The following is a 16,535-nucleotide window of genomic DNA, read 5'->3' as shown; positions in this document are numbered from 1 at the left end:
ACTTTGCAGTGACATATTTGCATTAGTGATTTATATTATATGTTTTCCAATAGATATTCCCCAGATGAAGGCAGTAGCCTAAATGCATTGGGAATGAAAAGATGAAAAGTATACACGTTGTATGGATATCCAGGAGTGAAAAAATATATTGCCAACTTACCTGGATGTAGTAAATGATGAATAATATCACTTACGGTTGATAAAGAAAAAAAATGGAACATTGATTGTTTTATTACAACTTCAAGGTTGAAATTAGCTGCAGCACGCAGCACCAAATCTGTGCCCAAGGAGACACGAGTGTGTTGGTGCTACTTTCTAGTTATAGTGTTTTTTCTCCTGAGCGGGGAGTCATTATTTGGAGCACGAGACACATTCGAATGTGGTTTGACTTTTGTGGCTGTGCATGGTCAAAACTATTGGTAACCTTTATTAAGACAATGAGGGACTGCTACGAAGGTGCATCTGCTGTAATCCTATTAAACGGCTTATTGACACCACGTGTTAGTGTAAGGAGAGGAACTAGACAGGGGTAACCCATCTCGCCCCTCCGATTCAACCTCTCCATGCTGCCTTATCTCCCCATCTCAGCTGGGAAGACCCTAGTTACCACCTTGGTGTTTTCCAAAATTGATTACGGAAATGCCCTAATTCTCAACTCTCAGAAACTCGTTCTGTCTAAGCTACAGTCTATACAGAGCGCGACTGCTAGAATTCTCTTAGACATTCCTCGCCGCCAGCCTACTACTCTCGCCATTCGCCAGCTTCATTGGCTTAGAGTAGAGAGCCGAATTGAATTCAAGGCCCTCTGCATTGCCTTTAAGGCAGAGCATGGTGTCGGACCCAAGTTTCTGATTGATGCATTTCAGTTGTACACCCCTAAAAGGCTGCTGAGATCTGCCAACACCTGCCTCCTACCGGAACCCCGCACAAGAACAGCAACTTGGGGAGACAGACGTTTTCTGGTTGCTACGCCAAAGCTCTGGAATCTTCTGCCACTCACTATCAAAAACGCCCCCAACTTGATGAGCTTCCGTAGGCTCTTGAAGACATGGTTGTTTAACAAGTGAATTTTGTTTGTTTCGGTCCCGCTAGCCTACATATGCGCCGAGACACCTTCGGGTATTTGTATGCACAATAAAAATTCCATAAATAAATAAATTGAGCCTCTAGCGCAAGCGTTGCGGCTGGATGATCGGGTTACACGCTTCAGGGTTGGAAACTTTAGCTGCAAGTTGGCATTATATGCTGATGATTTGCTAGTTTATACTGGTAACCCGGTTGAGGTTTTTCCCAGAGTGGAAGAGATAATGAAATATTTTGGCCAATACTCTGGGTACATGATCAATAACTCAAAAACCGAAATAATGTGCTGGGGGGTAGACAATTTTGGAGGGAGCTAAAAGTAGTCAGTTTAGATACCTGGGTATAATAATAACACCGGATCTTAACATCTTAACACAGACCAACATAAAGAAGGTGGCGAATGACATTGATCATCTTCTGCTGAGATGGCAGAACCTTCAGCTCACAATCTATGGCCGGGTAAATCTGGTCAAAATGGTAATCTTGCCGAAGCTGCCATACCTATTTAATATGATTCCATTGACTTTTCCATATAAATCTTTGGCTAAAATTCAGGGGAAAATAGGCAGCTTTATATGGGCAAATAAAAACTCTAGGATCGCTTGGAAAAATCTAAAAAGAAGATTGATGAAGGGGGGCCTTACGCTTCCTGACATCCTCTGGTACTCCTTTGCCTTCCAACTGAAAAACATCCGATGTCTCCTTACCAGTCCCGATGATTCCAACTGGGGGCGGGTATTGAACACAATGGTTGAACAAGAGGGTGGGGTCCTGGGTTCCTTTATAAATTCGGTGCGCCGAAATTTTACAAAAAGGTGCGTCTAAAGGTACTGAAACATGCAATTTTAGTATGGCTCAGAGTTAAGGAGAGATGGGGTATAAAGTATTACTCAGATCTTGCCCCAATCTTGGATTCCCCGGGTTTGCCGTCTTGTTTTGATGATAGTCTCTCTCTTCCTATTAGGAAAGCAGGGATAACAACGTGGTCGGACATAGTAACATCAGAGTGGGGTTTTACCATGATAGGTTTTGAGGTTAAAGATCGGGGACTCCTTCTCTAGATTCAAGTACATTCAGATCGGCTCCTGGTTTATCGCTGAGAGAGACAACATAGGTGGAAACTGGGATGTTGAGTCTGCTCTCCAATCCCCTAGGCCGATGAAGAGGGAAGTGGGACTCTGGTATGGAAAAATGCTGGAGGAGGAGGAATCGGAAGCCCCCCCAATGTATCAAATCTGGAATACCTCTAGGTTGGAAGATATATCAATGGCTCTATACGATATATCTCTCCATTTTTTTATAAATATGTTAGATCAGCCTCCCTGAAGAAAAATCATTTATTTACCATTAACAGGCTATACTACACAACAAAAAAGATTGCGAAAGTTGTAAATCCCCCCCATCTTGCTCAAGATGTGGGTTAGTCGAAGCAGACGACATACATGTTTTTTATGACTGCCCTATATTGGGCCCTTTTTGGTCTATGGTGGAGAAGGCCCTGGAGGGCATTTTTAAGGTGCAAGTAAGCTTGAATATAGCTAGAGTTTTTTTGGGGTTCGATACGGATCTTGTTAGTTTATTGAGGGGGCACAAGTGGGGTTATTTCTCAGTCTTGTTTTAATTGCACGTAGAGAGATTTGTAAATTATGGAACGATCCCAGCCCACCTTTGTATGAAAGTTGGTTACCGGCGGTACTGAGCACTGCGCGTTTAGAATCCGGATTGGCACAAAATGTAAATAGCACAGTGTGGGGCCCTTTGGTAGAATGGGGAAGAGAAATGAGGCTGGTCTAAGGCCCTTCTAGTCCTATGATTACACCATGCCTCGGAATAAAGGGGCAGGGCGGGACAGCCCAGGCTATCGCAAGAACATCAGCCCTAGGGCGCTCACGATGGAATGGGTTGAGAAAGTTTATTTGCACAGCTTTTGGTGGAATGAGGACAAAAAAAAAAGAAAAAAAATTTCAGCCATCCTATTGGTATTTATGCATATTTATTTCACTTTTTAATAATATATGGAGTCTTAACATGGTGTATTTCCACATTTATTTTACTGATAAATATGCACTCATACTTTAATGCCTGTTGCCTTTGAGCAAATTAAGCAGTCATTATAGCAGAACACTACACCCACATGTAAATATTACCAATATATAGAAATATATAGAAATATATGTTAGCATATGCCTACATTTAAGGAAATCCCATCCTGTTTTTTGACTCCTGTGCTGTTTTTGCATTCAGATGTTGGCTTGGAATTCATACAGGGAAGTCAAATGTCACTCACGAAAAGCACAATATTCTGTATTTTTCTGCTTTCAAAAATAAATACAGACAAGAAACACATTCAGAAATAAAACCTTTTCTGTTAAAAATGATTCCTTTATTATAAGTGGTCCTTGTAAAACCCCAAACCACTTCCTTCACAATGCATTATATTAAAATGACAACATAGGTTAAATGTATCGCAGTCAACTGAATAGTGATGAGTGCAAACCTAAAAGTCGAACTAGCTGGATTAACATGGGCAGAGCGGCCATTTAAGCTGATTATGCCACTTCTGCTCAACCAATCACAAGTAATGCTAGACTCAATTGAGGATGCAACAGCTGAATAGTTAGTGAGAGGGATATTATACAACTGACTTTATATCCTTATGGAGATATACATTAGCTAAGAGTAACATTTCAGTTCGATTTTGTTTTACCTGAATCTCAACCACTGATATTTGTGCCCACATACTTATACTTTCTATCCTTCTTACCTTTCTTATTTTTCGTGTGTAAATAAACGTTAAAAGGTCTCCACATAATCAACCGTATCACCTAACATGGCTGAGTTTACATATTGATATGATACCATCAATATTCAGGTTCTCTTGGAGCTAAATCTCCTGTAGGAGGATAACATGGTATACATTTAAAAGATTTGCTGAGAAAAGTAGTCAAATAAAGTGCAGTATAACACGTTGTCAGTCGTCCATGTCTTAATCTCTTTATTGTTCCAATTGTCTCTTCAAGTCAAAGATTGAAGACAATGACACTATTTCAACTCTTCCTTTTCATAATATTCACACATGTGAATGTAATGTTTACTTCATTACTACCACAGCCAACAACTGTTTCACAACAAAAAGGCTTTTTCACGGCTGTTAAATTAGAAAAATTTATTGTAATGACAGTTGCTTGTGATAAACATTACTTTATCCATACCATAAAACAAATTACTCAACAAATCAAATATTTATTAATTTTTTTAAACTTTGCTATTGTATTAATTGCTCTGAATGATCCCAAAATGAACACCTACAATTTAGATCATTCTAGGAAATGACAATTTAATCATGTACAGGAGCATCAGTCATTGATAATACAGATTCACACCAGATTTCTATTAATGGTATGTATTGATTTTAGGCATTAATAATACCCGTTCTAAATTACAGATTAATCTACGGTTTTAGTAAACTTAAAATAATATTTCAAAAGTACTTCCTATGGAACCAATTCACTCCCATTCGACAAATACCTCAAATATGAATAAATAAGTTCATTCAGTATGAACATAGTTTAGGAAAATAAGTCTTTGGTACGTTTTAGAGATCTATAGCATGGTTGAAGTTCAAAATGAATCATAATTCAATACATTAAAATAAAGAATTTTAGATCTATATAACACAGTGCAAGGAGAGCCAGTCAAGTTCAAAAATTATTTTACAAGTATCCAAATTAGCTCCACTTAAAATATGGCACAGAGAATTGCTGGAATTAACCACTCTTTATTCTTCTCTTGCCTGCCACTTTTTGCACAGAGGCGCTTTTTTCAATGTTCTGTGCCCCTGCTGATGCAATTTCCTTTGATTTCACAAATAGGACAGATTAAAGTTTGAGGAGAGGTTCCGTTACCCACTGTTAGAAAGTGCAAGCTAAACACCATTGGCCAGTAAGAGATATGTTCTATCCCATTTCCTCCTAAATAATTATTAGTTAAGTCATCTAAGGCAATATCGACATCTGAAACATGGTCTTCTACCAAATTTCCTGACAAAGCATTATGCAAGTTTTCTAGAGACTTGTTTACTTGTCTTATTGAAGGAAGTCAGCAAATGTTCACATTTTGTAATTCCCCAGTTATATTTTGCTGTTGAAATGTGTGGGACTGTTGATTTTTATTTGGTACTGTTGATTCTTATCTAGTACAACCAGCACTTCTAAAATTCTTTTTAGAGTGCCTTGCATAAGCACTATTACACTCAATGAGGCAGAGGACATTGTTGGATTTATAGTTTCACCGGTTGAGAATAAGGAGGGAGAGATTTAATCACCATAGACTCCACTTATTGCAGCTTAGTGTGGCATTTACAATAATTTCATGTGCTTTGAACATCAGCTTCTACTTCTGTTCTGAAGCCTGAGCCTGTCGAGTCGATGATATCCACACTGTTTTGTCCCCCTAAATCACCACTTGATTTTGCTGTAGTATCTACTGGGATACTCTGGTGGATTGTCTTTCCATCATTAGCTGAGAGGAAATACTTGGACACAAAGTTTCTTATGAAACTTGGTAAAGGAGATCTAGTATCTTTCTTTTAGGAGTCAGCTTTTTTTTCCTCCAGATTCATCTTCCCTATTCACCTGAGAGACTTGTACATCCTGTATACATTGCTTGAGAATTTTTCCTGTTCCCTTAGACTTGATGCAAACCTCATTAGACCTTAATATTTGTGTGGCCATTTGTAATTTCACCATTTGTCAAACACCTGTTTAACAATCAATAATAATCTACTCTGATAACACTGACGTCTATCACTTGACAGTGGAAGGATTATGCCACAGCATTCACAGGGCCACAAGCCGCATCAGAGCCCCCTCTCTTCAAATTTTCCCCACACTCTTCGACCACCACGACCAACCATCCTCACTTTGAAGCCAATAAGGGTGGCTAAGGGTGGCTAAACAACCTAAAAAGCCAATGCATGGTATGGCTGACCGCAAAGTCGGGGATGAGGTAGTCTACACACAAGGGGGACGAGCACACCATCCTCTTCTGTGGCTCTATTGTCTCATATAAACTTTAACTGAAGACCAGCTCTCCTCTGGAGTGTGCAGGCCCCTCTCCTCGATCAGATCTCCACAAGGTATGACAGATGGGTGCACCACCACACTCCCTGCCACACCATACATTCACCTTACCATATTCCCTTAAGTGGGGAATAGCATTGTGTGCCAAGGAGACAATCACCAAATCTTCATCTCCGATGGCTTTCCGCCATATGCCATGGTGAGACAGCCTGTAGGAAAAACAGATAGGACCTGAATTCCTTCTCATGCTAAACAGTGATGTCACATTGCTCATGCCACTGACAAGAGAAAGGCTGATAAACTAGCAAACATTACAATGATTATCTAGGGATCTCTGTCTAGCACCACCTCAAAAAAGACACCAACCAGGTTAATGATAATGGGCAATGCACTTGAACTCGCATAAGGACAGCCCTGGGCATCCCAAAAAACAGCATACTACCTCCTCAAAGCGAGGTCCGAGGTTGGTCACTGTCTATCTCTGCCACTGAGTAGCTGGATCAATACCGCACCTGCAGCAGACGAGGGGCAAGAATAGTACAGGTTGATGAGAGTGAATGGTGTTTCCCCTCCTTGGAGATCACAACATCTTGTGTCTTTGTCCCCACAGGCCTCTAGGTCCAGGCACAGGATTGGCCCCATTTTCAGCTACAACCACCAGCGCCTCCTGTTATTTGACCGTAAGCCCTACGGCAGAGCAATTGATTCAGTGCAGTGCAGCGGCCCTACAATGAACTTTAACTGCAGCAAGAGATCCTACCATACTAAGAATAAATATGTGCATTTCATGAGGTCTTCGCTTCCTGACCATGACAATTTTCAGCCTTTCTTAGTTGTTGTAATTGTTATTCTTTTAGGAGGCCACTCTGAAAATGTCCAAGTATTTCAAGTTCCATCATTTTACTACGCCTAACAATTTTTATACAACTCCTAATTGTAAGATTACAAATCGTAATGTGAGATTGGACATGAAACAAATTTCCTGACTGCACTCATGCTTGGAGAGATTATGTTCCAAAATGTGCTTGACTTATTATGTTGCAATACGCCAGTCAGGGAATCCCATAGACTGTCATCGCTGAATCTCCTGGATGTTAAATTCAGTTTGGAGAGATAGTTTCTTCAAAGTTACTAGGTTTCACTTCTTACTGCAGCTTTTATCACATTCTGTGCAGTGGTAGGGTTTCTCACCAGTATGGATCATCTGATGTGAGAACAGTTTGCTTGTCTGAGTGAAACTTTTCCCAAATGATGTGCCCAAAGAGGGTTTCTCTGCAGTGTGGATTACTCTCACATTTCCCACACTACATCCGCCTTTGACTAAGTAGGTGTCCTCCAATGCTGGAACAGACCTTCCTTTGAGTGAAGTTTTTCCCACAATCTGTAACTTTATTCAGATTCTCCACTGTATGGATTATTGATATCTTAACAGTGTGCTGTTCAGATAGAAGCATTTTCCACATTCTGCTCACAAATAGGGGTTTTCAGGTGCATTACAAAGAGACATAAAAAATTCATTTACGCAAAACACTATATACAAGGTTGAGGCAGAAGGTCAAATACATACAATTGTTGATAAATACAATAGTAGACATAGGGGAAAAGTGTTTTGTGTAAATGAATGTTTAAAGTCTCTTTGTAATGCACCTGAAATCCCAATAAAAATATTTAAATAAAATAAAATAGGGTTTTTAGTGTAGATTCTTTGATGGCTTAACATATTTTTCATAAGAGTGAATCTTTTCTCACACTTTCTACAATGATATGGTTTCTCACCAGTATGGACTCTGATGCTTCACCAGTTCTCCGCTCTCAATAAATCATTTTCCACATTCTGTACAGTTGTGGGGTTTTCACCAGTATGGATTCTCTGATGTACCAAAAGCATTTTCTTCAGAGTGAAGCTTCTTCTGCATTCTGTACTTGGAAATGGTTGTCACCAGTATGGAGTCTCTGGTGTGACAACAGTGTTCTCTTTACACTGAAGCCTTTTCCACACTCTGTACATTGAAAGGGTTTCTCACCTGTATGGATTCTCTGATGCTGCATCAGGTTGTACTTCACACTGAAGCTTCTCCCACATTCTGTACACTGAAAGGGTTTCTCACCAGTATGCGTTCTCTGATGTATCAACAAAGTGGATCTATGAAAATAGCTTTTCCCACATTCTGTACATTGATAGGGATTCTCACCAGTATGGATTCTCTGATGTGACAATAGTTTTCTCTTTACACTAAAGCCTTTTCCACACTCTGTACACTGAAATGGTTTCTCACCTGCATGGATTCTCTGATGCTGCACCAGGTTCCACTTCACACTGAAACATTTGTCACATTCAGCACAGTGGTAGGGTTTCTCACTAGTATGGTTTCTCTGATGCCGCTTCAAGGTGTACTTCTCACTGAAGCTTTTGTCACAATGAGCACAGTGGTAGGGTTTCTCGCCAGTATGGATTTTCTGATGCTGCACCAGCTTGTACGTCATACTGAAGCTTCTCCCACATTCTGTACACTGAATGGGTTTCTCACCAGTATGGATTCTCTGGTGTGACAGCAGTATGCTCTTTATACGGAAGCGCTCTCCACATTTGGTACATTGATAGGGATTTTCACCGGTATGGATTCTCTGATGCCGTACCAAGGTGTGCTTTACACTGAAGCTTTTGCCACATTCAGCACAGTGGTACGGTTTCTCACCAGTATGGATTCTATGATGTGCCAAAAGGCTTCCCTTCTGCGTGAACTTTTCCCCACATTCTGTACATTGATTGGATTTCTCTCCAGTATGGATTCTCTGATGTACTAGCAGGTTGCTCGCTTGAGTGAAGTTTTTCCCACATTCTGTACACTGAATGGGTTTCTCACCAGTATGGATTCTCTGGTGTGATAACAGTGTGCTCTTTATACAGAAGCGTCTTCCACATTCTGTACATTGAATGGGTTTCTCACCAGTATGGATTCTCTGATGCTGCACCAAGGTGTGTTTTACACTGAAGCTTTTGCCACATTCAGCACAGTGGTACGGTTTCCCATCAGTATGGATTCTCTGATGATAAAGCAGTGCACTTGCTTGAGGGAAGCTTTTCCCACATTCTGTACATTGAAAGGGTTTTTCACCAGTATGGAGTCTCTGATGTTGCTTCAAGGTGTGCTTCACACTGAAGCTTCTCCCACATTCGGTACACTGATAGGGTTTCTCACCAGTATGGATTCTCTGATGAACAAGCAGTGCACGTGCCCGAGTGAAGCTTTTTCCACATTCTGTACATTGAAAGGGTTTCTCACCAGTATGGATTTTCCGATGCTTCACAAGTCGACGCTGCTCACTGAAGCTTTTTCCACATTCAGTGCATTTGTAGGGGTTCTCACCAGTATGGATTATCTTATGTGTGATTAGTGCGCTTGTCAGAGTGAAGTGTTCCCCACATTCTGTGCACCAGCAGGGTTTCTCACCAGTGAGGATTCTTTGGTGACTTAACATATTTGTCTTACAAGTGAAGCCTGTCCTCATTCAGTACAGATAGAATCCATACTGGTGTGAAACCCTATGATGTAACAGTGTGCTCTGCACAGCAAAGTGTTTCTCACTGATGATATTTCTCACCTCAATGAATTCTCTGATGCTCTTTATCTCAGTGAAACTTGTCCCACATTCCATGCACTGGTATGACATATACTCAGAACAAACATTTTGATGCCTGTGTAACAAAGAGCCCGTAGAGCCCGTACTGCAGCTTTCCTCAAGGTATGTACACTACGACGTCTCCCATATAAGCAACCTATGGTAAGTCACCTGATTTTGTTGGTGAGTCAAGCTCTTCTAATCCTCTTTACAATGGTATAGTTTCTCCAGAGTATGGATATTCTGATGCTTGCCCTAAGCTGATGTTACAAGGAAAATGATGTCACACTCTGCGCACATCTATGCTTCAGTCTCGTATGGATCATCTGATGCATGTACAGATATGAGCTCTGAGTGACACTTTTCTCCGACTCTGTACACAAATATGGTTTCTTGCCAGAGCAAAACCTCTGAGGATCATATCGATGCAAGCTCTAAGCAAACATTTCTCACTCCGTAGACTGATGAAGATTATTCATGGTATGGAGCATCAAACTGTCCCTAAAGATGCGCTCTGTATGAAGGTCTTCCTTAAGCTAGTTCACTGTTTTTTCCCCACAATGTATTGTATAGCGTGTGAACAGATCAAGCTTCCAAGTGGATGTTTTTGCAGACTTTTCACACGGATACAGTTTTTTCTTCTGGTAATGCTGATCAGGAGTATTTGGATGCAGGGGGCCTTTAGGTCTGTTCATCAGCTCCTTGATTCTGTAAATGAGAAACAAATGTCTGTGAGTTTGTCACAGCCAGGTGGCTAAAAGACAGAAACGTGGGATGAGGAAGGAGCTACTGTAAAGAGGGGAGAGACACTGAGGGAGGAAAGCTGCAGAACATATACTGATGTCTGATATCACAGTTGAAGCCTAAAAGTAAAATACAGTGTCCTTGCCGGTTAGGAGGACGCTGCTGACACTCATAAATCCAGATCACAATAGCCCAGTTTCGAGGTACAGCCTCTTTAGGTCGGTGACCTTTGAACACTACTCTTAATTGGTTTTCAGATCAACTCCAGCACCAGTTATCTCTCCTAACTTGACAACTGACTGCAAGGACCAGTTAAACCTGTGAAGGGTTCCTCCATTCACTCAGACTCCAAGCAACAGATAACTAGAAGCACTGTTTGAAGGAAGCCAGGCTCTGATTGACTTTATGAACTACTATTCCATAAAGCAATGAATATTTTATAAATTGTCTGAGCACATTAGCAGTGTTTCAAATCCATAAACTGAGCTATCTTATATCACTCCCAACCTACAATATACTAAGGCAAATCAGTCCTCTCCTACGCCACCAGAGCTGTTAAGTGAGAATATTTCAATAAATTCCGAAAACAACATTTAAAAAACCCATACAGACATTTCTCCCCTTGTAATCCCGGATGACTATGGAAGACGAACCTCACCTACGAACATGCTATTAAAATCTGAGCCAATAGCAGAGGTCTAGCTTATGGTCTTTCGCCTCCAGTCTCCCATAAAGACTTCATCCCAGTAAACGCTATGAAACACCTGAATCATTTTTATTCCTCAAACAAGAGTTGCTTTTATTATTGCAGAGTTGCTAGCATAGAGACACATGTTTGTGGAAAAAACTCACCACAAAGGGCTGATCATCAGAATAATTGGCTTTAAATACTGGAGAAGCTGACCCATCTTCACTGACAGAAATGCTCCACTTGGCCACTGTCAAATGGTGTTTTTCCTGAATTAACTAGGTGACTCTGGTTCCAGGACGACCACATGAGGCTTCTAAATATAAGAAAATGACCTCAACTTAAAGTTTCCGATACAAAGAGGGCAGCACAAGAAGTCAGTCCCACAGTAGGAGAAAACTCCTACTTACGTTGAATTACACTGCTTTGATGCCCTTTGTGAATATCATTATTCAAGTTACTGCTGCTACCTTTCTGTAGAGGGAGTAGCCTAGTTCCTTTGGGAGCCACGAGGGGAGAATATTTCCACAAGCAGCACCAAATTTAAACTCCTTAGGTCGAGCCTAGCGGCAGCGCGCATGCAATTCTCGCTCTGTGAGACTGCTGCAGTAGAGTATGGGAGAGAAGCCACGCCCACTCTCCTCCCTTATTTTCGTTGGCTTGTTTCATTATCTATCATAAATGCTGCCTTCGGATTTGTTAATAGGCTTATTAGTCTCTCCTTAGTACGGCCTTGTCTTCATTTGTACTGAGGTAATATGAATTTTTATGGTCAATTGTGTCCCCTATCGTAGACCCCAACGGCTCCATGTACGTGCTTCAAGTACATGTATGTTCCCTCCACTTCCAGCTAGGAATACGCAAATACATTTGCGTCCAACGTTAACATGTCCTCTTTCAGATCCACCATGAATGGGTTGAATATTCCGTTCCTAAGTGTGCCTTGCCAACGTCTTTACATGGTGCACTTTCATGTTTCACTAGCTCTGGTGAGTTAGGCCCTGATTCCTGCCATCAAGCCCTTTCTGCCTTCTGTTTCTGAAAGCTGCAGTCTGCTGCTTCCTGACCCTTGACTTACTCCCTGCACGGCTAGCGGTGCCTGGCTCGGCCTGCCTGCCTGCCAAGACTGTATTCAGCCTTCAAGTTATCTGCTCCGCTCCTCGAAAATACATTCCTGTCTAGTAGTTTAGGTAAACATCCTTCCCAGCTGCAGAGCAAAGGGCCCGGACTTTCTGTCTCCATGCAAGTAAATCATTGCTCCTGTTACCATGGTAGGCCCATGCCCCCCTTGCTTTACACGTAGACACGTAGTCACATATGCACGCACCAGCAGTCAGTATAGAATAGCCTCTGCCCGAGAGACCTTTTCCTTCCAGATAATACGGTTCCTCAAACACAAGATATTAGATATGATTTGGGATTAGGTTGTTCTGACACCCCAGACTTCTGTCTCCTCATGTGAGGCTAAATGTCAAGTCCCCTTCACCCTCCAGTTACACGTCAATCACACGTCATGCTGCTGTGCGCGCATCTCTGCCACATATTTCTGCTGACACTGCAGGATTCTTCTATGGATCCACCCATCTGTGATACGTTTCAAGTGCCGTTGTCTAGTACACACCTCCGTGTACGCCCTCGTGCACGCCTTTTGTTACGTACATGTGTTCTTATCTCGTTTCTCTCAGCTGTTACGCCTTCTGCATCTATCACCACTGTAATGCATTGACTATATATATGATATTCTGTTAATAAAGTATTGTGATTCCCTTCCTGAACCCTTGTGGTGATGGAACATGATCCCTGGTTCGAACCAATTCCTTTTTAAAGGACTAAAACCCCTTTTAAAACCTCAGATGCCACGGACTCTGCCTCTTATTTTTGACTGAGTTATTCTTATTGAACTTTACCGCATAAATTAAGTATAGGTAATTTAAATTTACCACATAATTGGCGCCCGAACAGGGACCCCTCCCCCACCTTACGTGCCGGCGGTGCGTTGCAGGCCCGGTCCCCTGCCACAGCGGGACAGAAACCTACGCGTACCCGCAGGATTTCCTGTATCTCCCTCAGGCCAACGGAGGTGACTGAGGCTGCGATCGACACCCAGACGAGGCGGTGAGGAGTGCGGAGGATCCCGACCAGAGCCTAGCTGAGAGAGCAAGGTCCGAGGTATTCAGAGGCCCACCAGTTCCGAAGTTCCGAAGTACCTACGTCACGAGTCCAGTCCGGTCCAGTCCAGTGTCAAGTTTCTGAGGCCTTCCGTTCCGTGCTTCCCGGTGAGTACCGTTGCTGGGGACGCATCTAGACGGGTGCATTAGTTTGTATCCGGTCAAGACGGGTTTGGGTACACAGACCCGGTCTGCACTGTTTAGCGGTGTATCTGTACTGTTTAGCAGTATATCCAGTATGCAGTTAGTTAGTTTTATCCTAGTTATTGTTGTTCGTTTTCAAAATGTTTTAATGTGTTTTAATGTCGTGGTATGAGTGATTGTTCGATCTTCATTATTGTGTTTATTGTATTAGTTGTGTCCAAATACGAGTAAGTATTAAGTATCAAGTAACACGGCTCAAAATGCCACTCTTTTCGAAACTGAAACAGATAGGAACTAGAAAAGGCGATACTCGAGGAAGCTGTTCCCATCCCACCCAGGGACACTCCCGGATATTTTATGTACCACAAACACGGCTTAGATGCTGTATTATTTCTCGACTAATGGGTGGACTATACCAAGGATCTAGAAGAGAATCAGAGATGGCCCGTTACAGGGACATGGGATGCCGAGTGCATCATGAGAGTAGAAGAAGCATTATGGAAAAAGAAAGCCAGACAGTCACAGAAAGATGCCATTGAATTATGGCGTAAAGAATCACACAGACGTACAGAGAAAGAATTCAGAAAAGCAGAAAAACATAGAGAGGATTCAGACAAAGCCCGAGAGAACGTATTAGTTGAAGAGGGGATACGAGTAAAAGCAGAACAAGTAGACCGACAACGAAACACTCTTGTGAATGGTATGTATCCTCTTTTGGCCGAGGGTTTACCTAAGGCCACCCCGGAAGTACCAACAGATCTGCCACCTCCATTAGTTCCGACTAAATTACGCCACAAGACCGCAAAGGACATATTCCTTTCTTCCTATTTGGACGACGTAGCTCCCGCATATACAAATCCACGTGTCCATGCACCACCCGCTGACGGCACCCCACCCCGAGATAATCTACACGCACTTCCGCAACAACAAACTCCTCCTCCCGTTCCACATCCTGCGCCTATTCCCCCTGCCCTTCCTGCACCTATTATTCCTGGCATTCATCCACTAAATCCTTTTGGACCTGGCACCTCAGGAGGTGCGACAGGAAGTTTTCAAACGCCGCCACAAACACATCGATTGACTTATAGGGATTTAGCACAACAACGTACACCTCAAACGGCGAGTTACGACATACTTAAAGAGCCTCTCACATACTGTAGATATGATCCAACATCCGGTAAAGACGACAGAATGATGCTTGCATCAGTACGTCTACGACGAGTTGCAAACTATTTAATGTTACTACCAGGAATGATTGATCATCTAGACAGAATATATAATTTTGTCCAAACGGGGGAAGGTCCTGAAAGTATTGGCGAGGCCATGGCACACCAGAAAGTTGACACTCAAAGTATGATATTACGTTTCTTCATAAACTGCTTGATAAGAGACCAAGATAGGCCTGGTGTAGACAAGGAAGAAATGAATGCACTTAACAAATGGGGTCAGAATATAGCAGACGGAAAACATGATAAACAGAGTTGTATAGACAACATGTACCGAAGGATCCGGAAAGCAGTAATAAAAATACACGAAAGAAGACAGCCTGAAAGAGAAATAGATACAGACAAGAATGAATCCTCGGAGGAGGAGGAGGAACAACCAGAAACGACAACAGGAGCATTGCAATTGCCAGTTAGAGAAACGATAGCATATGTAGGTAAGGGAAGACACTTTAATAATGCAATACGTCCGGTACGTCCAGAAAGTAAGAGACTTTTTCAAGCAGCCATGTCAAATCCAAGGACTCCTGAACATTTGTTTCAGGCCACCGATAAAATACTTCAAGAACGAATGGGGTACCATGTACTCGATTCTATGGATGAACAAGAATTAGCCAGGTCGGCAGTACAATGGGCTGACGATTCCGATAAATATAGTGATGACACATTATCGCAAACGTTTTTGAATCTTTCCCCAGATGAACAGCGACTAGCTGGTATGTACATGATACAGCACCTCCTTATATTGTATAAAAGCCAACCCTCTGATCCTGGTCCCCTACCTGATATATTAATAGAGCTCCTCATGAATAAATGGAGAGGCCTAGGTACCGATTTAATTAAAGTAATTCTAGAACATCGGCACAGATATAGTACTTTCCTGAATCCAAAGTTTGTTCCAGCTCCCTCCGTAGAGAGAAAAATGTATTGCATAGACAGACAGAATCCCTTACGAGAAGTGCACCCAGTCAGGAATGATGATAATACTTTTAGACGCGTGTTTGTATACACGCCCATAACAAAAATAGAACTATTGGAAATGAAGAAATTAGTGCCTAGTCATGACAAAGACCCAGCAGGTTTTCACCGTGAAATAAAAGACATGTTACTCATGGGTGATTATACCTATCCCGACATCATGAAAATACTGAAAGTACTACTACCTGCCGGTATTTACGAGAAACTCAAAGAAAAAGAATGGGAGGTGGGAGAACAAAAGATTGATTGGGCTGCATTAGAGAACGAAGAAAATACTCGAACCCCAGGCCTAGGGCTTGGGGACAAAACTAAAGCATTACCAGGATTGTTAGTACAGGTTTTGCCACGTTTGTTATCAACTAAAAAGGAAGACTGGGGTGCAATCTCAGCCTGCAAACAGAAACCCGATGAAGACACTAGTGATTTTTATTCCCGATTTGAGAAATGTTTTGGTATTAATAGTGGCCTGAAAGCAAGTAGTGAGTCATATCCACATCTTTTTGTAACAAAGTTAGTCGAGAATTCCCTGCCCCAGGTTAAGAACAGAGTACTGAAAGTCGAGAGCACATGGCAAGCAAACACGCCTTCACAAATGTTGCAAATGTTACAGTATCACCAGAATAGAATTAGAGAAGAACATGAGCACGAACAGAGACGTATGAAAGACACGAAAATGAAAATGCTAGTTGCTCAGTCGGTTCCAGCAGACAGTCAGAATAAGGGTATGACACAGTCCAATAATTCAGCAGCTCCTGTTAAAGGGACATGCAACTATTGTAAACAGCCAGGTCATTATATAAACGAT

At 41.9% G+C, this 16,535-nt stretch overlaps 1 protein-coding gene across 1 annotated transcript in view; it reads right to left on the bottom strand.

Moving 5' to 3' along the window:
• The window catches only part of LOC147737733 (uncharacterized), a 132,837-nt gene that overhangs the window by 66,305 nt on the left and 49,997 nt on the right, over positions 1-16,535 (bottom strand). Inside the window, exon 2 of the mRNA XM_086942553.1 lies at positions 8,096-10,493. Coding sequence (XP_086798679.1) covers positions 8,096-9,674 — 1,579 coding nt within the window. The 5' untranslated portion in view covers positions 9,675-10,493. The remainder of the gene's footprint in view (positions 1-8,095; positions 10,494-16,535) is intronic.

The sequence above is a fragment of the Lissotriton vulgaris genome, chromosome 1_1, assembly GCF_964263255.1.
Source record: "Lissotriton vulgaris chromosome 1_1, aLisVul1.2, whole genome shotgun sequence".
NCBI classification, from domain to species: domain Eukaryota; kingdom Metazoa; phylum Chordata; class Amphibia; order Caudata; family Salamandridae; genus Lissotriton; species Lissotriton vulgaris.
This window is presented reverse-complemented; position numbering and strand designations above follow the sequence as displayed.